Source organism: Chrysochloris asiatica, unplaced genomic scaffold (assembly GCF_000296735.1).
Source record: "Chrysochloris asiatica unplaced genomic scaffold, ChrAsi1.0 scaffold00038, whole genome shotgun sequence".
Lineage (NCBI taxonomy): Eukaryota > Metazoa > Chordata > Mammalia > Afrosoricida > Chrysochloridae > Chrysochloris > Chrysochloris asiatica.
In genome coordinates, this window is record NW_006408556.1 from 19,425,093 (window position 1) to 19,450,232 (window position 25,140).

Genomic DNA, 25,140 nt, shown 5'->3' on the forward strand with positions numbered 1-25,140 from the left:
TGATAAATTTTTAAGGGGAATGAAAACAACTTCATTTTCAATAGCATATAAGAGAATAAAATACTTAGGAATATATAACCTGGGACCCTGGGACATGAAGGATTTATATACTGAAAACAATAAAACTCTGCTGGAAAACATTAAAGAAAACTACATCTTACATTTACTAATATTCATCTGTATATGGAATGACAAAAAGCTAAAAGTTTTGAAAGAGAAAAATACACACTTCCCAATTTTAAAGAACACCATACAGATAGAGTAATTAAAATAGTCAGTACTGGTATAATAATAGACACACAGATCAATGACATAAAACTGAGAGTCCAGAAACAACCCCACACATCTATGGTCAACTGCATTTTGACAAGGGTGTTAAGTCCATTGAATGGAGAAAGAAGAGTCTCCCCCAAAAATGGTGCTGGGGAAATCAGATTTCCACATGTAGAAAATGAAACAGGATCGATGTCTCAGGCCATATACAAAACCAAATTAAAAACGGAGTAAAGACCTAATTGTACAAACTAAAACCATAGTATTTTTAGAAAAACAAGCAATGATGCTCAGCGACATTAGCTATTAGAGAAAATGAAAATTAAAACTACAGTGAAATACCATTTCACTCCCACTAAGATGGCTAAGGAGTTGTGGCCCTGAAGGATTATGCACTAGACCACAGGTAAGTTTGAACTGCAAGGTTTATGGTTCAAACTCATCAGCCTCTCCTCAGAAACCCTGTACAAAGTTGCTATGAGACGGAACTGCTCGACAGCACTTAACAACAACAACAACAAGATGGTAAAGGTGAAAACAATACAAACAAAAAATAAACACCAGAAAATAGCATTCTTTTGGCAAGGAAGTGGGGGAAGTTAGAACCTTTATCCATTGCAGGTGGGAATGCAAAATGGTACAGATGTGGAAAACAGTGTGGTTTTTCCTCAAAAAACTAAAAATGTGGCCAAGCAATCGCACTCCTAGTCTTGAAATCTCCCCCAAAAGACTTGAAAGCAGAGACTCAAAAAGAGATTTGGTTACCAATATTCACTATTCCCAATAATTAAGGGGTAGACATGACTTAAATACCCATCAACAGATGAATGGATCATCTAAATCACAAACATACGATAAAATACTACTTAGGAGCAGAAACGAAGTTTTGATACATGCTGCAGACACGGATAGAGCTTGAAGCCAATCATGAGTGGACAAATACTGCATGACTGAGAACAGGAAAATAGAGACCAAAGTTTACTGTGGCTACCAGGGCAGGTGGGAAGGGGGAAGAGGAGTTTAGCGGTGATGAAAAAAAAAATGCATTAATTAAGGGTAGAATCGCACCACTGATTATTGTAACTGCTGACAATAAACTTACACCTATAAAAACTGAATTTACAAAAGTTGTGTGATAAATATATTTATAACAATTACCCTTCCCACCCAAAAGTAGCTGCTGTTACTGCTTATACATAAGCAAGCATATAACCAAGCATTCATGGGATCTGGTTCCTTGGTTTGGAGATTTAGGGTCATGGTTTCATAGGACGTTCTAGTTAATTGACCTAGTAGTGTGTTTAGTACTTCTGTTTTACCCCCTAGCTCAATGTATAGATCCTGGGGTCTTAAAAGCTTGCAAGCAGCCATCCAAGGTACAAGTGGTCTCTATCCATCTGGAGCAACAGAGGAAGGAGAGTCAGGAAAAAAGAATGCATGACTAATTGTTTCTATGGGCTACTGTCTTCTTTGCCAGGAGACCAGAAGAACTGGATGGGGTCTGGCTATCATGACTGAACATTTGTATCAAATTCTCCATAGAAGAATCCTGATCAAAAGGGAGAAAATGCAGAAGAGAATTTCAAATTCTCCTAGACTCTAAACTTTCTGGGAGTCACAGAAAGAGAGTGGCTGAATCTCTGAAACTAATGTCCTGAGATAATTTTCAACCTTTCACTAAAAATAGTCCCTGAAATCATCATAAAGCAACAAAAAGTACTTTAGCTTAACTAATAAAAAAAAAAGGTCTGCCTTCATTTATGATGTTTTAAGAACTGTCTGGAGTCCTGGTGTGGCATTGAACTGCTAAAATCCAGGTTAATAATCAAACTCAGTCGTCACTTCTCAGAAACCCTCTACAAGGTCACAAAGAGTCAGACCTGACTGGATAGCACTTAACAACAACTGCAAAAATTATCTTTATGGGACCAAATTGACAACAGCAACTCAAAAGATGAGATAGGAACCTTAGGGGCCAATGGTTTTATATTAATGGGGAGGAACTACTTAACAACGGAGGGTGAGAATGGGTGCATCACTTAAAGAATCTAATCAATGTCATTAAAAGGTACATGTAGATTCACAGCAAGGATCATTCCCACTCTCTGTACACAGGGTTAATTGGAATGGGCAACTTAGACATTGGCTACCTACAATGAGGGAGGTGGGGGCTATAAAGGCATGAAGTGACTGGCTTGTAAGTTTTCAGGAGGGAGCTTTGTTTCAGAGGGTGCGGGGGAAGGTAGACTCTCCGCTGAGTGGTTTCCAACCTATCTAGATGGGTTGGTGAAAGGAGATGGGGATAAGACTCTTGTGGTTCAATAGTGAGTAATTGTTATCAGGACTGATTGTGATTGTGGCAAATGTAAAGGTAGACATTTTATAATAAAAGGAGGGGAGTGGTTGACCTTGCAGTCCAGGGGTAAAGGACCCTGGGACCATCAAAGGAAAAGAGCAGGAGTGGAGTGTGAGACCCTGTTCAGAAAAGCAGCGATGCCAGAGATGGAGGCAGAGATGATAACATGGAGAGATGGAGCAGTTGGGGACTAGACGCTTGGAAGAAGAGGAGCTGTGTGCTGGCAGCTGGGGGCAGGCTTGCAGAGTATGCCCTTTGGTCGTTTGACTGATTATATATCTCTGAGTGTTTGGGTAGACATCAAACCCCCACCCCAAAATACCAGAGGGAATAGAAGCAAATACTGTTGAATGATGATGCATGGAGGAGATTGTAATCATTGCAATGAAACAAAATACAACAGGATGAGTGTAAAGCTGATATTCTCCCATGTAAACTATCACTTAATTCACAACAAAAACTAAAATAAAAATAAAAAAGAGGTACATGTAGAAATTGTGGGATTGGTGTATTCTTAATAACAACACAAAACAAAATTTAAGGTGGGAGGATCATTTGAATCAGAAGAAAGACAATCAAGCCATCAGTACTGGTCTTCTCACTGAAATAAATGTGTTTTCAAGCTCTAGTTGATAGGCCTGGGCTGAGCTTGCACACACAGATGTCTGCAGACAGGTAATATCAATGAACAAAGTAGTCAGATGAGGACCCAAAACTGAATGGCAGTAGCAGGTCACTGGGAGGCAGCCACAGTGCAGACTCAATTGATACTTGTCACACAGCCATGCTGGTCTTGGGATAGCAGATGTACTGAACATTAGGGGAAGACAGAAATCTGCATGTTCCTGGAAACATTCCTGATTTTAAGATTACAAGGTAATTTTCTAGAAACACTGAGAAAGCCCTTTCCTAAATGCCAAGTTGTTCAACCATATGGGGTTGTTCAACTCTGTGGTCCTGATTGGCTTGCAAACTTATTTTACAAAGGAGTCATTGCAATGATATGATTTCGGTTTTATCTTTCTGAACTCCCAGACTAAAAAGTTATCTTTGCAAAATGTGCAAAATTGTTGCATACATAAAATGAACACTTTTCAATAGGAACCTATTGTTCTCAATATTTTCTAGCCATTACGCTCCTGCAAAGTCCTAGAGGTACAGTGGCTTGATGCTTAGCAGCTAAACTGAAGGCCAGTGGTTTAAACCCACCAGCTGTTCTGCAGGAGAAAGATGAGGCAGTCTGCTTCCATAAAGATTGTTGTTGTTAAGTGCTATTGACTGGATTTGAACTTCTGACCTTGTGGTTTGCAGTTCAGTGCTGATCATACAGTGCCACAGTCTTGGAACCCTATGGGGCAATTCTACTCTGTTCTGCATGGTCTCTATGAGTTGGCGCAACTCAAGGCAATGGGCTTAAGACCTGCACTCTGGCTTTAGTCTTCAGTTTTACCAAACAAAGCCGCCCAGATGGCATCCCTCTCCTAATCGTTTCCTCCTATACTAATGTGTTGGCCAACACCATGTAACAGAAATGACTACATGTGAGCATTCTTACCTGAAGCCTGTTACGGTCACTGATTTGAAGCCTAATAAAATGCTGTAACCTTTCAAGAACTGGAAAATAAAATGAGACAAGTGTCAAGTATCATGAAATGACATGAGAGAAATACCAAAAGATTTAAAACGGTGTAAAAACTCATATTCCTTATTATCCTGGATAAAAGGTACAAGTATTTCAACAGCCCTAGCTACAATAGATTTTTGAAGAAGTAATTTCTAAATACCCATGTCAGCCTGAGTCCTGTGGGAAGCAGACACAAGATTAAATGTGTACAAAATCTATTCAGAGTAGACTAGGAAGTAAAAGAAAGAAAACAGGGAAGGAACCGGAAAGGTATTTATTAGCCTTGAATAAAAGAGAAGGAGAAGGAGGGTTGAATGACAGCATCCTAGACTGAGCCTGGGAAGGTTTCGTAAGTTCCTCAGGGGTAGACACATTCCTTATGTCTGATAGACACCGACCTGCCAGCCTCATTCACTGGCGGTGAGCAGCAGACACTAACGTGAATTTCAGAAGCAACAGCTGGGTCCTTTGGTCAAATTGCATCTCCTGTAGTTGGAAGTCTGCCTGGGAGCAGCATCCTCATGGCTCCCACGTGACCAGATCACTCCCTTCACGTATTGCAGCAATGCTTGGGCCAATATCATTTATATATATATTTTTACTTTACTTTGTTTCTCTGAATGCCGACCCCACAAGTGACTCTATTTGATTCAAGTCACATTCACTGTGCAGTTATAATACACAAAGCACAATGCCAGGAACTTGGGTGGGTAGGCGCCAAAGTTTATATGTAATATTCCCTTCTCCCCAAATCTGTGTAACTCTGTGTTTAAGGGAGGGTTGTATGCAGTGCAGAAGTGTTGCATGCCAGATACCCAAATCAGATGCCCAAGGGCTCACGGAATAGGATTATATCTGTGTGGTCTATTGGACAGGTAGCAGACCACCTACAGCTTGAGTCAGGGTCTTAGCTATAAAAAGAGGCCATTATCTCAGTTTACTGGGACAAATCTATACCACACCACGTAGAAAACTCTATCCCAAATGAGTTATCTCAAGGAACACATTTAGGTTTAGATGAATTAGTACAACATCTCTGGTAGCATAGTGGTTACGAATCGGGCTGTGAGTCTCAAGGTCAGCAGTTCAAAACTACCAGCTGCTCCGCGGGAGAAAGCTGAGGCTTTCTGCTCCCGTAAAGATTTACAGCCTCAGAAACCCTGTACAGGGTCGCTATGAGTCGGAACCGACTCGACGGCACTTAACAACAACAACAACAAAACACTTAGAACAGTATCTGGTCCACAGTCAGCACTCTAAAAATATTATCTAATTTTACATTAATAAATTTAAGTCTGTCTTGAGTGAGACTGGAATCCCTAGATGAGATAAACAGTGAATGTATGCAACTATTAACTAAATATTTGGAGGTTCAAGTCCACCCAGAGTTGCCTCCAAAGAAAGGCTTAGCAATGTACATCTAAAAAGTCAAGTCATTGGGAACCCTATAGAAACAGTTTTACTGTGACACACATAGGACCACCATGAATTGGGGTCAACTCAATGACAACTGGTTAAGTGCAAATACTTACTGGGTTTGGTATATAGGCCTAGAGACCTACATATGCAGTTTTTTGGTGCCCTGTATACTCAGTCTCTACTTGTCTGCCTGAAAGATGTTATAGATCTTTTCATCTGGTATCTGAAGACAAAAATGAATGCACCTACTGATTCTTCTATACAAACTCTTTGGGCCTCTGATGGGTCTCAGTGTTTGGTGCCACCAAATCTTATCTGAATCAGTTCTCCCATGAGAAGAAGTTCCACCTATATAGGTCAAAGTGATATCAAACTGCTCGCTGAACACTGTTAGATGTGAGCCCTTCCTAAGTTACTTTCCCAGTTTTCTAGGAATTATTTCAACATCTATATTCATAAATTCTGACAGATCTAAGCAATAGTTTGTAAATTGTCCACTCTGAATGAAATAGATTCAGCTCAGCCTAAAGAGTTTGCTGGTTAAGGGGTGCCAGTGGCCAGAACATACTGCCATTTCCAAGTCGGTCTTGTAGGATCTATAGAGGGCGGAAGAAGAGTTCTTGAGATCTTCTGGAAAGTCCACATTGAGTCTGACTGACATCCTCAGGGTAACATCTGATGAAAAACATGGGGCAATATTTAAAAACCTTGTGTTAGTGCCTGAGGACACAAAGTATCAAAAAGCATTTGCTTGAGCAGATGTCAAATAGCCATCCTACAAACTTTTTATGAGCAGTTACTTACCTTTCTGGAGCTGGCAAAAAGGTCCCTTAGGAGGCAGCTGTTTAAGGCAGTTACAATGGCGTCCTGAGAGGGAGCTGTCATGCCCATGACAAGTGAGATTGTGGAGACACTGTTCCTGAGGCCACTCATAGCCTGCTTCACATGAGCACCAGACTTCATTTCCAGCAGGTCTGCATACTATCACCAGGCAGAATGATGAGGAGACAGAAGGTGGTAATGACCTTAGTATTTATAGACTAAGTATCTATTATCTATGGAGGCCCTGAGTGATGCAAACGATTAAGCACTTGGCTTCTAACCAAAAGACTGGCAGTTCAAATCCACCTAGAGGCATCTTGGAAGAAACGATTGAAGATCTATTTCTGAAAAGCCAGTTATTGAAAACCCTATGGTATACAGTTCTGCTCTGACACATATGGAGTCACCATGAACCAGAATCAAGTCAATGGCATTTGGTTTGGTTTATCTATACTTAGGAAATGCTAACTCTGCTTCATTATTGCCCTTCTAAGAAGTTTAATATGACTGCACAAGATACATATGATTCTGTCCATACCCATCACCATGCTATTAGGTATCACCATCTAAAAGATAACTTACAACCTTCCCAGCAGACATCTGTGATGATAAATATGATAGAGTTTCTGGAACAAAAAGTGTATTACCGTCAGACTCCAAAAGGGCCCCTGCTGTTTGTTCCCTGACAATGGATATCCCTGCCCTTTTGCAGTTCCTCCTTACAGTTGGTCCACATAATCAATAGAATATGGCAGGAGTGATGGTGTGTGATTTTTGAGATTAAGTTATCAAAGGCCCTGGAGCTCCCTCTTGGTTGTGCTGTCTCTTTCTCTCTCTCTCTCATCACTAGCTCTGGGGAAGCCAGCTGCCATGTGAAGAGGACATTCGGGCATTCTGTGAAGAAGATCACATGGTGAACTGAGGTCTGCAGCCAATAGCTTGTGAAGAAAGGCAGCAGGCCAGCTACCACATGACAGAGTTTGGAGCGAGTCTTCCCACACCTGCAAAGCCTTCAGATGTCAACTGAAATACAACCTCATGAGAGATCCTGAGTCATAACTATCCAGCTAAACTACTCTCAAATCCTTGAGATTCAGAAACCATGACACAGAAAATGTTAGTTGTTTTAAGTGGTAAAGTTTTGGGGTAATTTGTTATGCAGAAATAGATAACAAAGTAAAGTTAATGAACTCTAACCCCCAAATTACTGTTAGGGGTGGCATTGGAGTCAAAGAACTAAAAAAACAGGAGGAAACTTTGCCTATTCTTTGAAAAAGTGTCTGGAAAACAGACTGCTTTGCACTTGTTGCTATTAAGTGCCATCGAGTCAGTTCTGACCCATAGTGACCCTGTACAGGTTTTCCAAGGCTGTAAATCTTTACGGGAGCAGAAAGCATCATCTTTCTCCCGTGGAGCGGCTGGTAGTTTTGAACTGCTGACCTTAAGGTTTGCAGCCCGATTCATAACCACTACACTACCAGAGCTTTGCACTTATAGCATTGGAAATCCTATAGAGCCGCTCTACGCTGTCCTATTGGGTTGCTGTGAGTACGAATTTGACTCGGCAGCAATGTGTTTGGTCTTTTGGGATCATGTTCTTTAAGTCTAATTTTCATCACCCACACTTTCCATCGCCTTCCCTTTGAGGCCAACTCTTCCTAGGCATTTGCTGCTACAGAGGACCATGAGGTTCAGATCCTTTTTCCTGCATGGAGCATCCTTTTTGCTACAACTTTTTCTCAGTTACCCATCAGAGAGGATTCACCCCCAATGTGTGAGTGCCCAGTTTTTCTGGATGAATCCAATGTCTCAAAGGCATTTGCATTTCAAAAAAGAAACCTGTTACCCCAAGTTTCTCAAATGTAGCTAAATAGTGGGCCCCCCTTGAAGTCTTGAGCAAAACAAACCAGGAGGAGTTCGTTAATGTCTATATTGACTATATGTTATAAAAGCTCTCACACTTTATAATCTCAAATGCTCATAATCACAAACTGTTCTACTGAAAACAAACAATTTACTCATCTGGTACTTGCTGGTCTGTTTTGTTTGTCAAGTTTGCTTCCTAGAACCCAAGCAGACACTGAACATTTTGTTTGTCAGGTTTGCTTTCTAGAACCCAAGCAGACACTGATCATTTCTAAACAAAAACTAGAAACAAAACAAAGTGGAATAAAAACCTATTTACTGAACTGTCAATCATTCGAAATCAAAGGGCAACATGGAGCTGAGGGCAAAGGTGAGAAGGGATGGGAATGTGGGTGGAATGGAATTAGGAACTGCTGGGAGGAAGCAGGATGACTGTTGTTCCATGAGAAGATTGCAATCATTGATATGAAACAAAGTGTACGATTTGTTGGATGTAAAACTGATGATCTTGTCTGTAAACCTTCACTTAATTCACAATAAAAAGTTAGAAGAATGAGAAAAAAAAATCCTATTTGCTAATTGTATTTTTTCTTTTAAGGGAAATAATTATAGACAGAAGACCCATGCTGGGCATGAACATGGAGGACTGTTTCCTATGCATGTTCCAAAGTATACTTGTTCTTGTTGATGTTAAGTATCGTGGAGACGGTTCCAACTCACAGCGACCCTGTATAGAGCTGGTGAGGCTGAATTGCTGACCTTGAGATTCGAACCGACCTTGTAGTCCAGCGTATTAACCTGCAGCACCGCACCAGGACTATTTTTGTGACGTGTCCCTATGGGAAAAGGGTTCTGTGGACAGATACATTTGCTGGCAGAGGACCACCTTCCTCATTGGCATCAGATTGCAGATCCACCAGCTCAAGGGCATGCTTGCCAATTGTAGAATTTTGTGAGAAATGGCACATTTATAAGGGAGTTATACCAGATGCAAGTAACATATATCAGAAGCAATTTAGGATACATAGACTGTTTGAGACATGAGAATTCAAAAAGAATTTTAAAAACAAGAATGATTCTTGCTTCCATTTTTGAAGAATAAACCCTAACATCTGTTGTGTGACATGGAGTCTATTCCAATTTATCATAATCTGTCCTGGTGTGGCACTACAGGATAATGTGCTGGACCACAAGGTCAGTTTGAGCCGCAAGGTTGGAGGTTCAAACTCAACAGCCACTCCTTGGAAACCTTATACAGGGTCGCTAGGAGTCAGAACTGACTCAATGGCACTGAACAACAACAACATAGGTCAGCATAAAACTGCCTCTTAGGGTTTCCTAGACTGCAAATATTTATGGGAGTAATTGCTAAGTCTTGTCTCCTATGGAGTTGCTGGTCAATTCAAACCACTGACATTCCAGTAAGCAGCCAGGCACTGAATCATTATATTATTTTAGCATTTGTTAGTGCTTTCCAATTCATAAAGCACCTTTTTAACTTACACTGTATGGAGTTCTGGTATAGCATTATAGGATAAGCACTGGACCACAAAGTCAATTCGAACTGCAAGGTCAGTGGTTCAAACTCAGAACCAATTTGATGGTACTTAACAACAACAACAACATGTAGGACAAGGGGCAGACCTGTCTCACAGTTTCTGTGGGATACCAAGTAGCCAGGTAATGGACCTGACCAGGTCTCTGAGCCATAAGGGAACCAGCACGACTTTGAAAGGGAATCAGTGATCAGAAACTCTAATACCACAGTCTGGGAGGTTCTGCTTGATTCCTTGTTCATGCGTGTTCTTGGTTCTTAGTTCTTGATCTATGATGCCAGAAGGAAGAGAGCTTGCTACTTACTAATATCCTGAACAAATCTATGCTGTGTCCATCAATTTCCCAAGGGAAAAGTTTCCAGTGGTTTTTCTAGTGGGACCTGGCTGTATCTTGGGACCACTTTGTGAGAACCGTTATACAAACCACCAAGCAAACATTCAGTCACCATCCAAAATAAGGAAATCCTTCCTGAGAATCTTTGTTTTGGAAAGCTGTAAAGTCATAAAATCACACATCAGATCTTTGAGAGCATTTCATTCACTTATTAAGGATCCTTGGCTCTGACAATAAGGAGCGTAGACAGACTTTCTTCTGACATTCCCAATCATCAATCCTAAAGCAACAGGTATTTTACTCACCTGTTGTCACTGCGATGCTTAAAATGTTAGTAACTTGGTCAGTGTCGTTTCTTAGAACTGGAAAACTGAGGTTGTTCAAGTAAGCTTTGATAGGCTCCAGGAAGGATGCATTTTCAAAGCTTATCTCTATATCCACAGTATAGTCCTCAGCTTCAGGGCCATTTGTGGCAACTGAAATGAAAACACATGAAGGCTGTGAGAACTTAGTGTTGGGCATGGAACAAGAACACTTCAGCAGTTCAAGGTAGTGGCAGGCACATACAAGTGTGGGGCTCAACAGTTCTAGCCCTCAAGAATTTTAATGAACCCTTATAGAGACAAAGAAGTTAGTCTACTTGCCATCACCAATCCTGCCTCTTCAAGATACTTGCTTTCTGCAACTTGACTATTTCAAGAAGAGAAAGAGTGGATTTGTCTGGTCTCAGTTCAGTGGTTGTTGGCTATCTTAAAGATGCAGAAGCTAAGCAGAGGATGTGTCACTTTCCACCTCAACTCCTTGGTGTCCCAGGCCAAGGACCACTGTGTGGAGACTGGACTATAATGGAACAAGAATGGGAACAGGGAGACCTAGCAGGAAGGCTCTGAAAACAAGCCAGATAATAAATACCATGGTGTTACTTAACTTTGGAAATGCTAACTTAACAAGAATGCATCTCTGTGTCTCCAGCATTACTCAGTGGACGTACATATATTCTGAGAGCTAAGTACATGCCTGGTTTGCAGATCTGGAAAAGTCATCCAATCAATTATCTTTACTCTTAAATAGGCACAGAGTACCTAGTACTTTGTTCTTATTCTCTGTCTTCTGGGTCAGGAACATGAAAGGACCACCACAAAAGTTTGAGAACCTAGAACATTCCTTGCTTTTCCATATTGTTGACAAGCTGGTCTTCTAAACCCGCTCCCAACTGGCCTGGACTTATTGCCCTCTGTGCCTGAACACACGTTCACTACAGGCAAATCAACCACCTCACCCTCTTCTTTGGCGTGGTCTTTCCTTGTTCTTATCTGTACCACCCAGGTCTTAGCGTGTTCTTTCTGACTACTCTACCTCCCCTCCAGCTATCTCCCCATCCTCTGATCTAACTGAAATCCTGAACTTCAGACCAAGTCTAGCTCCATCATCATCAACTCCATGATGACATCATAGAATTTACAAAACACTTCCAGTAATGCTCTCTCACTTGATGCTCAATCACATTCCCAGCAAAGAGACAGGGAAGACAGAGCTATCCAGATGAGTAAACTGATGATCAGTTTAGGAAATTTTAATTTGCAGCTATTTAATTGCAATGTTTAGACCTAAATCCAAGACTTCTATTTCCGAAGGTATACTACCCTACTCAACTCTTCTGTGTTGTTTTCCCAGACCTGCTCATGCACACAATCCTATCCCCTAATTTCAGTGCTTGCAGATTTGGACGGTATCAAGTATGAATGCATCTATGAGGAGTCTTCAACAAGTTCATGGGAAACATGTAAATGAACTCTTCCACTTCCCACGAACTTTTTGAAGCTCCCTCATGTACAGGCAAGGAGCTTGCCCAATCAGTTCTTGTTAAACCTGTGACTCTCTTAATTGAGTGACAGGTTCGCCTCCTTGATGCCACCACAATCTCTGACTCAGTTCTGGTTGGAACACATTAACTAAAACACAATAGGCATTTTTCTTGTTGTTGTTTTTTATATGTTTTTTTTTTTTTTTTTTACACAGATACTTTGAGAATACAGACTGTGGCTTATTTCATTTTGTCAGTTAAATGAGAAAGAGACTAATGAATATTTGAAAAGGTATTACTGTAAAATTTAAGTCAAATCTAAAAGTAAGAGACACACTTTACTATAAAATTAAAATTACTCAGATATATCCACATACTAAATAGGCAAAGAAGTTGTCCACATTATTGAAAGATTTGTTTTAAATGTTCTAAGGGTTATAAAACCCTTAAAATAGAATCATTTAGTATGTTAATAGGTTAAATGTTTATAGCAAAAAGCTGTAATATTTGTTCACCCAGAGTTCTAAACTATGTTTTTCTTGTGCGGTTGGTTTTACACATTAACCTTGCTGTAATTATTTTTATTTTGGCATCCTTTAACTTGTTCTAGTGAACTCAAATTGTAGAAAAGATCTGTGCAGATTCTCCAAACATTGAGAATGCACTTTAGGACATATTTCCTAAATATTTACAGGTAGAATATAGTGACTTGTACAACCAATGTGGAACTTCAATGGGACAAGATATTATGGCAGTGATTCAAATTTCCTGTTTTCTTGCTGGCTTTTAAATCTTGCTGAAAACAAGCTTCCTGAAAGAACTGTTCATCTTAATTTGTGTAATCTGAACAGTACAGCACATTATGCTATCCTCTGGGAACATTTACAAGGAGAATGGTTGCATGATATATACAAGATCTGTCTTGGAGCGTGCTTTCCTGAAAAGTTAGTGCAGCATTGCTTTTATCCTCCCCAGAGGTTCCACTAGTTCTAGAATCTTATTGGCAGTGGCCAATTTACTCTTCACTCGTGGTTGTAAACAGGATTTCCTGGACGTTGTCTGCTTTTCAGATGAGCGAAGTGGGTAACAGGTCCTGCATCATCCACTACAATCATGGGGTCTGAGTGCCTGCCTGAAAGTTTTCTGTAGCTCAGCCCTGAGCCTGTTTTCCCGTTTTATAGTTGTGTTTCAGACACAACTATAGAACAAACGTGTGCCTGGAAAACACATGGTGACTCACGGGTATTGTCATTCCCCACTAAAACCAAGATGGTTCTGCTGAGATTTTGAAAAGAGCTGAACCAAAGGCTAAAAGTATTAATGGGAAAGGTTCCTGTGACCTTGGGGAGATCCGGTCTGTGGGATTCCTGCAAGTGTTAATTTAAGCATCAGCCTCTGAGATTTTCTTTCCTGTAGCCACCTTTATGCTCCACAATAGAGGTTTTTTTTGGTTTTTTCTTAAAGGATTTATTGTGAATTATGTGACAGTTTACATGGGAGAACATTAATTTTACATTCATTCTATCGTATATCGTCTCATTGCCATGGTTACAATCCCCCACAATAGAGTTTTAGAATAACTCTCAGGCTGAATGTCACCTCATCCTTTATTATTATTATTATTTGGTAAGTAAGTGCTGAGACCCATAAATATGGAGATCACCTAATAGGTAATATTTTCTACTCAGAAGCAGTCAGTTCTTCAAAGCAGGCTCAAAAACACCTTATTGTTGTTGTTGTTCAGTGCCATAGAGTCAGTACCAACCTTATGCAGAGCAGAATGAAACACTGCCCGATCCTGGGCCAACCTTACTATTGTTGCCATGCTTGAGTCCATCGATGCTGCTACTTGGGCAATCCATCTCTTTGGGGTTCTTCCTATTTTTATCTGACTCTCCACCTTACCAAACATGATATCCTTCTCCAGCAACTAGTCCCTCCTGACAATATGTCCAACATATGAGAGACGAAGTTTGGCCATCTTGGCCTCCAAGGAGCATTCTGGCTGCACTTCTTCCAACACAGATCTGTTGGTTCTTTTGGCAGCACATGGCACCTTCAATATTCTCCTCGAACACCTTAGAAACTCAAATTTTAAAAAAGAAACTCAAATATTTAGAATACTTGGCCTTCTAAATCATCTATTCTTGTGCTTTCTACACAGAACTGATAATTATATGCACCTAGGAAATTCTCAAGGAGGCCTGGTGGTGTAGTGGTTTCGTGTTGGGCTGCAAATCACCAGCTGAAAGAAGAGGCTTTCTGCTCACATTGAGATTTATAGCATCAGAAACCATATACAGGGTTGATATAAGTCAGAACAGACTCAATAGAACACAACCACTATTAACAACCAGGGACACCCATTTTGGAGACTCAACCAGGTAAACCAAAGTAGAATCTTTATGGCTTGGGATCATAAATTGATGGGGGTTTTTTGTTTGTTTGTTTGTTTGTTTTTGTATTTTATTTCCACTGGTCATGCAAATGATAAAGCAGGTTTGGGATCTGATCTTAAGAAACTGAGAAGGTAAGTGACTTCTTGAGAGCAGAGAGCGAAGATTAGCAAATATAATGGGTTGAACAGTGTCTCTCAGTTTATGTCTATGTGAAAGCTCAGAACAGTCTTATCTGGAATAAGGTGTCATGAAGGTTTTTGTTGTTAGGTATCATCAAGTCAATTTTGACTCAACAGCTGGTGAGTTTGAACCATCAACCTTGTGGTTGAAACCAACCTTGCGGTCCAGTGCTTTATCCCACAGTGCCATACCAGAAGGACCTTGAAATGAGATCATGCTGATTAGGAAGCACCCTAAAACCAATGACAAGAATCCTTATAAGAGATAGAAAAAGAGAGGCAGGAGGAAAAGACACATGAAGATGGAGGCAGTGATTGGAGTTTTGCTTCCAAATGTCAAGGAATGGCAGGAGCCACCAGCAACCAGGAAAGGCAAGGAAAGATTCTTTTCTAGAGTCTTGGGAGAGAGCATAGTTATGCTGACCCCTTGAGTGCCAACTTTGGGTCTCAAGAATTGTGAGAGAATCCATTTCCATTTGAACCCACCAAGTTTCCGGTCATGAATTGTGGCAGCCCTCTGGCACTAATACAATATTGAGCTTTGCTGTCTGTTTTTGTTTTGCTTTGTTCCACACACTTCCTGTTACAGCTTCTATGGGGTAATCGTCATGCAGTGTTCAGGCTTATTTGCATACCCACAATTTTCCTCATTTGCCTGGGGGAAGCAGATACTTGCTTTCCTCCCTCTCTGAGATACCAGATGGATGAGTGTGGATAATAATAAAAGTAACTATAATGACAGTAGCTGACATTTATTTCCCATCTATGAAGTCCTGGTGTAGCGCTTTAGAATAAGCACTGAGCTGCTAAGGTTGGTGGTTCAAACCCACCAGCCACTTCTCAGAAATCTTACACAGGGATGCTATGAGTTGGAACCAACTCAACAGCACTTAACAACAACACTAGGCTTTAGGGCCATGTGAGCAATAAGTTTATTCCCATTTTACAGATGACAAAACTGAAGTGCAAAGAATCGGAGCCACATCCATAGCAAGTGTCAGAACTGAAATTTGAAATTTTTCTGATTTCAAAGTCCATGTGTTTCCCTTCATACACTTCTGCCATGCAAATGGGAGAAGACAATGAATATGACATATGACTACTTTGCAGTTCCTAGAGTATCATTAAGATGTAAGGTATCATTTTTAAGTATGCCTTAAAAACTTTGTCCAAAGTTTAATGGAGATTTTTAAAAAATCAAGGTCAAAGGCATTTAGCAATAAGAAATAAAAGAATGATGTAAAACTTTGTTCAGTTCTACTTAGCAGTGTTTTAGAAACCCACATTCAGGAGAAGCTCATGGCAATCCATTCTCACATGCACAGATTTTGACACCAAGCTTTATGAAATTACTCCTTTGTGCCTTTATCCTTTCATTTATAAGCAACTTTACTATCTACCAAATGTCTGATTTCCAACACTGAACAAAGCACTGGGAACACAGAGCGAATACAGAGACATAGTTCTGCCTGTGTAGATCTTCCACCTTTGTGCTGGAGGCAAACAGTAATTTCAGACTTTAATGACAGGCTGCTTTAAAGGACATGGAGAAATATAAGAGAAGGTAGCTAGAGAAGGATATCATGTTTGGTAAGGTGGAGGGTCAGAGAAAAAGAGGAAGACCCCAAGTGAGATGGATTGGCCAAGTGGCAGCATCAATGTGCTCAAGCGTGGCAACAATTGTGAGGTTGGCCCAGGACCGGGCAGTGTTTTGTTCTGTTGTGCACAGGGTCGCTACAAATCAATATCAACTTGATGGCACCTAACCACAACAATAAGGTATTATAATCAGAAATAATGGGGAGAGGGTTTTTTGTTGTTGTTTTTTTAAGAGAGGATTTTTTTTTTTTTTTTTTTTTTTGTAGAATGGTTAGGAAAGACTTTTCTAAAACTGGTAATGTGCATAGAAACACAAATGAACTGAGGAAGAGTTCCATACAGGTTTTGGGAAATATCACCAAGAAAACGGAACAGATGCAACAGTCCGGAGATAGAAACACTCTTGACTTATTCAAAGGATAATGAGAATATACCCCTGTTAATCTGAGATACCCAGACCTAGAGTTTAGATTAGTATCATAATCCTGTGAGTGCATCACAGAATCTCCGCTAAGCCTCCTTTCCCTCCACAATAAGCATCTGAGTTTAAAGAAGGATGCCCAGACATCAAGCAAAAAGTTGTAGATACAAGTCCACCCAGAAAGGCCTTGGAAGAAAGGCCAAGGAAAACAAAATGGAGCACAACTCTAGACACACAGGTCACCATGAGTTTGGATTAACTTGATGGAAACTGGTATTGTTTATACAGATGCTCAGTGAACAGTCCAGCCCACAGGTGGAAGGACTTGGAGGCATGTTCTATTAACATCTCTAAGTCAGACCTACCACTTAGGGTGGAAACAGCAAACACTGCCTGCCACACCCCTTCCAAACTTGGGTACTTCAGAGCCTGGGAAAGTGATATATCTTGTCCTGTCTCTGACTAAGAAGGACCCAGGAGGATCAGGACACAAGTCCCCTGCTTTGTGTGAGTGTGTATTTTAGATGACCTTTCACTCCCCTCTGGTGCCTCTGCATCATCCTGATACTTTCCTGGCCGATTTCCTCAGGTTCTTTTCCTCCTGGTATTATTGTCTAGTCTGGATTTCTCTGATTTACGGATGTCCTGTATGGAAGGTAACAAATTCAAGGTGTCATCAGTGTCCCAGACAGAGGTCTATTGGCAGGCCCGGGAGACACAAACAAACCAGGATTTCCCTTCTCCATTCCCATAAATCACTGCCAACCACATGGCATTTATCTTACAGAGACATTTGTGGAAAGTTGGCCACTAGCTGTGACAAGCTGCTCTGGACCTTAATCATAGATGTAAAAGAAAACCACGACAGCCTTGTCTCTATACTGTTACAGCATTGCACAACTAATATAGTCAATATAATCCTTTGATCCTGTTTTCTTTTTAGGTTTGGGAAGAAATGGCTCACCCAGAAAGAAACTGCCAGAATTCTAGCATACCTGGCAGGTGTAGGAGACTAGGCAGCACCATGAAATAAAATATTGCACTTGATGTCTGGATATTTTAAAAAATCAATTCTATTGGCTAGTCATATAAACCTGTTGCTACGGAGTCAATTTCACCTCATAGAGACTCTTTAGGACACAGTAGAACTGCCCCTTCAGGTTTTCAAAGCTGTACTCTATAGAAGGAGAGTGTTACATTTTCCTCCCAGGGAGCATCTGGTGCATTTGGATCCCTTATCTAACACTTTGTGGCCAAATGCTTAATCACTGCACCATCTAAGCTCCTGGTTAGCCATATACCCTTAAGCATCACCAAACTTTCATCTAGCTATGAAAATGAAGGCAACAATGGCGGACCTTCCTAATCCACAAAACTGCTCCAAGAATCATGGTAAGAGGTATACATTGACGACTATGACTCATAACTGAGCATGGACTTTGAAGCTCCAGAGAATGGGAGTGGAATGTCTCCTTACCTGAGTGAGTCAGTTTTAACCTCTGTGAGCTGAACTTCACTCATCTGTAAATCAGGCACGTTTTCTCAGCAAGATTGTTTTTAAGGGTCATTGATGCTATATAGAAACCCTAGAAAAGTGTCTGGCATATAGTAGCTCTTCTGAAATAATTGCTAGAAATAATAATGCTGATTATAATAAAAATAACAATTATATTCCATATGGTACTGTTGGATAAGCACTGGCCTGTTAACCACAAAGTTGGTGATTCAAACCCACCAGCTGCTCCTTGGAAATCCTATACTGGGTTACTATAAGTCAGAACCAATATGAAGGCACTTAATAACACCAACACATAGAAATCTGCAGGAATATCCAATCAGATCTCACCTTTGAGATAATTAAATAAAAAAGCAAAAATAAACAAGCAAACAAAGAACACTGCTAAGAGATTTAAAACAAAAATACTCAAACATAAACACCAAGCTAAAAACAAATGCACACACTAGTTAGAGAACACTGAACCTCCCAATCTCATTCTACCATTACTGTTACCCATTCAGAGCAATACATGTACATGTTATCATAAGAAAAATTGTAGCCATGAACTCCAAAAATGATTCCTCAGCCTGGAAAATCCACCATCATTCCTGGACTCAGATCAAAAAGGGCCAGTACATCAACTGCCAAGTCTGTAGAAAGGACAGGATTTCCACACTGGCAGCCAGGCAACACAATCTGGTACAGATCTTGCTCCAAATGCATAATTGCTAAAATGGAACAATACTCAGAGCAGGTTGAAGGTGCCCTTGGTCCCCATTTCTTGCCATTTTGTCTCCTACCAGCCATTCTTTTTGCAGAAAGAACCAATGAGAATTTTTCGTCATGAGGTTCCAAGACACCCTTCCCCATCAAGCTCAGACATAAAAGGCACATTTAGGTTTCTTCTACCAGGTAAGAAACGTCCACTTCACTTTCAATCCACTTTGAAGATTCGCATTAGGATGAAAATTTGAACTTATCAGAGAACTTCCAAAAGTGGCTTCTTCTCCAACTCCAGTTTCTACCTGTGACCTCTCCAGTCCCAGGTGACTACCCAGGTGTGTACCCTCCCTGAGTGGCATCTGCATCATTGCTGTCCTTTACTCCAGGGAATTCCCATCCATTTCTCTAGATGGCTTTCTCATGCATGTGTTCCGATCCTTTCCAATCTCACTGCCAGGGCTGGGGCCTCCAGCTAAGCCTCCTAGCTGGCCTCCCCTGCAACAGTCATTTATTTCTTCATTGAATTCATTCAACCATAACTAGTTGAATAATTTTTCTCTAAAGGTAGTTTGTATCAGTTCATTTATCTTCACCCATCCCTAAGCTGGTCTAGAATCCACTTCCTGGCATCCAGAACACTCCAAAATCAGAACATAATTCAGGATGGTTTGAATCCATTCTTATTTTCCTATGCTCTTCAAAAGTGACCCTTTGCTCTATCAGGCACAACCACAGTTACTTCTGCCTCTGGGCCTTTGCACAGACTTCTCTCCATCATTAGTGTTTTGAAATAACCAGTAACCATTGCTGTTGCGTGAATTCTGCCTCATGGAGACCTGATGTGTGTTAGAATATGCACCATAGAGCCTTCAATAGCTGATTTTTTTTTTTTTTTTTCAAAAGCAGATCCCCAGGACTTTTTTCCCAAGATGTTGCTTTATTGTCTCAAATATCTCTTCCAAAAGTGCTAACTCCTATTCCGTGGCATCCTTCCACCTACCTTCAAGAATATTTGCTGTTGTTGTTAAGTGCCGTCGAGTCTATCTTGACCCATAGTGAACCTGTATAGGGTTTCCAAGTAGCAACTGGTGAGCTTGAACTGCTGACATTGCAGTTCAAACTACTTTGCAGTCAGACACATTAGCCCACAGTGCCACACCAGGATTCCCTCAAGGATACAGACAATAGATATAAAATACCGACCCTCTGTCATGAATATTCCAATCCAGCCCCTGTGATCAAGTTGATTCTGACTCATATTGGCCCAACACAACAGAGTAGAACCGCTCCATACTATTTCTAAGATTGTAAATGTTAACGGAAGTAGAAAGCCATATCTTTCTCCTGCAGAAATGCTGAGTTTGAAATGCTGACCTTTTAGTTGGCAGCTGAGCATTTTAGCCACTGCACCACCAGAGAAAATAAGGAGCTCTGGCAGCATAGTGGTTACGAATTGGGCTGCTAACCTCAGGGCCAGCAGTTCGAATTACCAGCTGTTCCGCAGGAGAAAGATGAGGCTTTCTGCTCCTGTAAAGATTTACAGCCTCGGAAACCCTATACAGGGTTGCTATGAGTCAGAATCAACTCCACGGCACATAACAACAACACCCACCACCAGAGGTAATAGGGATATATTGTTGTTGTTGTTAATGCTATAGGTTAATGCTATGAATTTTGTCAATTAAATCAATTGGTTTTGCTTTTTAGCATAGAAAACCTATATAGGTTTTGCTATGGGTCAGAACTGACTCGATGGCACTTAACAACATTCAGACATGTATATATATATTATTTAGTCTTCTCAACTATCCTGTAAGATAAGGTGTTATCTTTTTAAATGTCCCAGTGAGGCTAAGAAATGGTCCAAGGTCATTTAGGAAGTTCATGGTGGACTGAGGATGCAAATGAGTGTTGATCTTACCCTTAAAGATGATTCTAAGAATTGGTGTGGAGCCTTAGAACGAAATCCCTAACCTGATTTTCTTTCACTTAGAACCTTTGGTGTATCTTCTTCTCTCATTACTGCTCTAGAAAGGAAGATGTATGTGCTTGTGAAAACAACCAAACAGTCCATGTGGAACTCAGCTGTCATACCGCACAGAACAGACTCCTCAGTATGGAATTCCATTAAACACAACATTCCCATGGCTGTTCTTCACTTCATAGAGAGTGATGTTCTGAACTGCAAATTATATACAGGGAATCTGGGACTTAAAGCCAGAGCCTGTCTCTGGCTATTTTCTTACTTCAGTGATTCTGTAAATATACCAAGGCCAATCCATCTTCTGCAGATGATGGGACAACTCATTAACACTTCAAAAGGACTCCAGAGCATAATAAATGGAAAACATGTTTTCTTAGTGATTTATCATCACCAAGATTGTTTTTAATTATGCCTGGAAAAATTCTGAAATGTCTGCTTCCTAGTCTTGGTAGTGGTTTCCTCTCCGAGTGCTAGCCCCTCACAATGTCCCCACTGGCCACCAACAGTGAGGCCGGGAGCACAGGAAGACTTTACTTTTGCAGCTGTGGGGTCACTGACTGCTCCACAGGAAGCTGGCATCCTGAGACCTAAAAGGTCTTGGCAAAAACTTGGACTGGAACTCATCCCCAGATAGTTTGCTTTAAAGATAAAGGTCTTCCAAGCCACCTGTGGGTGCATCTCTGGCCCTGTCAGGGGCTGTCAGAGATGGAGAAGAGATGATGGTACCTGTTTTAAAGCTCAGGCCACTTTAGGAGGAGGGTAGCAGGTGAGATGGGGACTCCACAAGGACAACAAAGGGGAGGAAAAGACTAGGAAAGGGTTTGGGGGAAGGAAAATGAGGAAAAGCTAAAGGAAAAATGAGTAGGGGGGAGATCTTCCAGACCTTAGCAAAATGTGGTCAGGTCCTCTTCCCAACAACACAATGCACAGTCCTCTAATAGGTAACTCAACCCTGACCCTTGAGCAAGCCTGTTCTCTGTAGCAACCGCGTGTCTCTTTTAGACCATTTGTTGTTGTTGTTGTTATTATGTGCCATGGAGTCGGTTCCGACTCATAGCGACCCCTATACAGGGTTTCCAAGGCTATAAATCTTTATGGGAGCAGAAAGCCTCATCTTTCTCCCGCAGAACAGCTAGTAGTTTCAAACTGCTGACCTTGCAGCTCGCAGCCCGATTCATAACCACTACGCTACCAGAGCTAAGACTGAATAAATCAAATCACAGTATCCTTGAAAATTATGAATTTTTTCATATTAAACTTAATGCTATAGATTAAGAAGTTTTGCTTCCAGACAATTGGTATAACTGTTAGGTAACAGACCCACAAGGACAGGAATGCATCCTATGAACTCATAGAGGCTCAGCTTTGACCCAGCCATGCACTCTTTTTATCTGTTCCCTCAATTACTGGGCTTGGCACTAGGTTTATAAATACGGAGAAGATTCAAGGGAATTCAAGTCTACTGGGGATACAAACAGGAAGAAAAATAAACACAACCCATGAGGACAAATACTCTGAAATACAAATGTGTCAAAGGTCAATAGGAAACCAGGAAAAGCAGTCCCTAGCCAGTGGTTAAAAAGCTTGACTGTTAATTGAAGGATTAAAAGGTTCATTTTCACTCAGAGGTGCCTGGTGATCTAGAAATTACTATGAGTTGGAATTGACTCCATGGAAACTGGGTTTTATTATCTGGAGAAGTGCTGGGAGATCTTACACGCAACAGACCATCTGAATTGAGACATAAGAAGGTGTTGCCCAGACAAGCAAAGGAAACTGAGCACTGTGCAGACAGGTGGCTGGTGCATCGGCTATGTGAAAGAGACAGAAAGAGATCTGGTGGGAAGGGCATGTGGGGTTGGCTAGGATGTGAGCAGATGACTGAAGTTTTATCTTCAAGGCAATGGGAAGACAATAAAGGATTTTAAGGCTGGGAATTCAAGAATCAGATTGATTCCTTCGAACGGTTGCTGTGATGGAAATTGGAGGATGAAGTCTTAGAAAATTCAGCCTGTGGACAAACCATAATGCGTTGTTGTTGTCGTTAAGTACCGTCGAGTTGGTTCTGACTCATAGCGACCCTGTATAGGGTTTCCAAGGAGCAACTGATGAGTTTGAACCACTGACCTACTGTTTCAAACCAATCTTGTAGTCCAGAGCATTAACCCACAGCGCCATACCAGGACTCCTATGTGGGGTCCCACATTTGGGACTGGACAGCAAAGATAACTGATCAAGTGTTTATAGCTTTCCACCTGCCCCTTGTCCTCCAAAGGGAAGAGTCCTATATATTCCAGATCACTCCTTTGGAGTTTGGAGGGAAAACAGGAGTGGAAAACCACAGGTCTAGAGGCTAAGCTGGTAGACGGAGGATGCAAATGAGTAAAGCAACAAAGGTAAAAAACACAAGGCAAAAGAAAGTCTGCAGGCTTGAGAGTAGAGAAGCAGGTTTTGGATGGTGTAGGAGGACAGCTGAGAAGAGAGTCACAGGATCATCTGTGGGATGGGAGCAGAAAAGGGGATTGAATGAAATGTGTTGTTTTTGTTTCTAGGTGTCCTGCTGTGGCACTGTAGAATAAGCACTGGACCGCAAGGTCGGCTTGAACTGCAAGGTTGGCAGTTCAAACCAACCATTATCTCCTTGGAAATCGTATGCAGGGTTGCTATGAGTCAGAACTGACTCAATGGCACTTAACAACAACAACAATGTGTTTCTGGAGTCTTTGATGGTACAAATGGTTAACATGTCTGAGTGTTAACTGAAGAGTTTGTACATGCAAGTCTACCAGAGGTACCTCAGAAGAACAGTGTAAGAATCTGTATCTGAGAAATCAGCCATTGAAGCTTCTGTGGAACACAGTTCTACTTTAACACACATTGGATTGCTGTGAGTCGGAATTGATTCCACAGCAACTTTTTTTTTTTTAATTAATGTGTTGCTCATTTGTTTAACCTCATATGATAGAGAATAGAATCCTGGTGTGGTGCTGTAGAACAAACACTGGACTGCTAACCACCAGGTCGGCATTTCAAATCCACCACTGTAATTACTTTCAGTAATTGAACTGTATTTCTTGACCTCGATACTGTCTGGATACTGAATACTGTGGACTACAGTGTTCAGAAACTTAACAGCACATGTCATTTGATGGGACTTAATGGAAGAGATTGCCAAAAACAAGTTTACATACCTGCTCGTCTTTGTCTTAGAGGCTTTTCCACTGCTGGTTCTTGTCCATGGAACATCTGGAAGAACATTTTAAAGAATTTTCAATTCATGTTAGAGAAGACTTTTCATGCTCATGTTAATGTTGAACTGAGATCTATAGATTTGGGGTTAGCAGCCTGGTGCCCAAGGGATACAGACAAGCATCAAATGAATGGTAGGGAAATGAAACCAAGGCGCCTCTGTAATGTGATCTGAGAATTCGCTTTTTCATAGACCCGTCTCTAGATCCCAGAACAGAAGTAATCACTGCATCTGCCTTTCTCAGAGTTCCTATGGTTTGAGTTTTATCAAGAAAAATAAATGATGTGTTCTAAACTTATATTCTTTGCTTAATTCTTGAAGCTTGAGTCATCCCAATGACCTTTTAGACAAATCTCAGGACCTCTTCTCAGCATTTAGCCTGTACTATTTTCAATATTTCAGCAGCATTAGGGATGTTTAACCATTGTTCATACTTAGAAATTATTCTCTTTTGTCCTTTTTCTCTTAGATAATTCTATGACTTTTTTTTTTTTTTTTTGGTAAAGCAAAATCTATAGTCAAACTGCCTGGATACAAGGTTGTGCCACTATCTAGCTATGTGGTCTTAGGGAAGTTCCTTATCTTCTCTGAGTCTCAGTCGTGTCATCTGGAATATGGGAATAATAATAGTATTCATGTCATAGGGTTGTTATAAGAGTTAAGTGGGCTACCATAATGCTGCTGTTGTTGATAATGCTGTCGAGTCAGTTTCTACTCATAGTGACCCTCTACAGGGTTTTTGAGAACATCTGGTAGGTTTGAGCTGGTGATCTTGAGGTTAGCAGTCCAGTGTTTATCCTACATTGCCACACCAAGACTCAAGCTACAATATGTTGTTGTTGTTAAGTGCTGTCAAGTCAATTCCAACCCATAGTGTCCCTGTACAGAGTTTCCGAGGCTGTAAATCTTTACAGGAGCAGACCGCCTCATCTTTCTCCATGGAACCGCTGGTAGTTTTGAACTGCCGACCTTGAGGTTCGCAGTCCGATTCGTAACCACTACGCTACCAGAGCTCCTTAAGCTACAATATAGC

The 25,140-nt window shown here is 40.9% G+C and overlaps 1 protein-coding gene across 1 annotated transcript in view; it reads right to left on the reverse strand.

Moving 5' to 3' along the window:
• The window catches only part of GPR116 (G protein-coupled receptor 116), a 68,622-nt gene that overhangs the window by 34,756 nt on the left and 8,726 nt on the right, over positions 1-25,140 (reverse strand). The window contains exons 2-7 of the mRNA XM_006860610.1: positions 24,049-24,103; positions 10,556-10,726; positions 6,477-6,653; positions 6,241-6,347; positions 4,185-4,243; positions 1,654-1,670 (exon numbers count right to left, since the gene is read on the reverse strand). Of these exons, the coding sequence (XP_006860672.1) occupies positions 1,654-1,670; positions 4,185-4,243; positions 6,241-6,347; positions 6,477-6,653; positions 10,556-10,726; positions 24,049-24,103 (586 nt within the window). The remainder of the gene's footprint in view (positions 1-1,653; positions 1,671-4,184; positions 4,244-6,240; positions 6,348-6,476; positions 6,654-10,555; positions 10,727-24,048; positions 24,104-25,140) is intronic.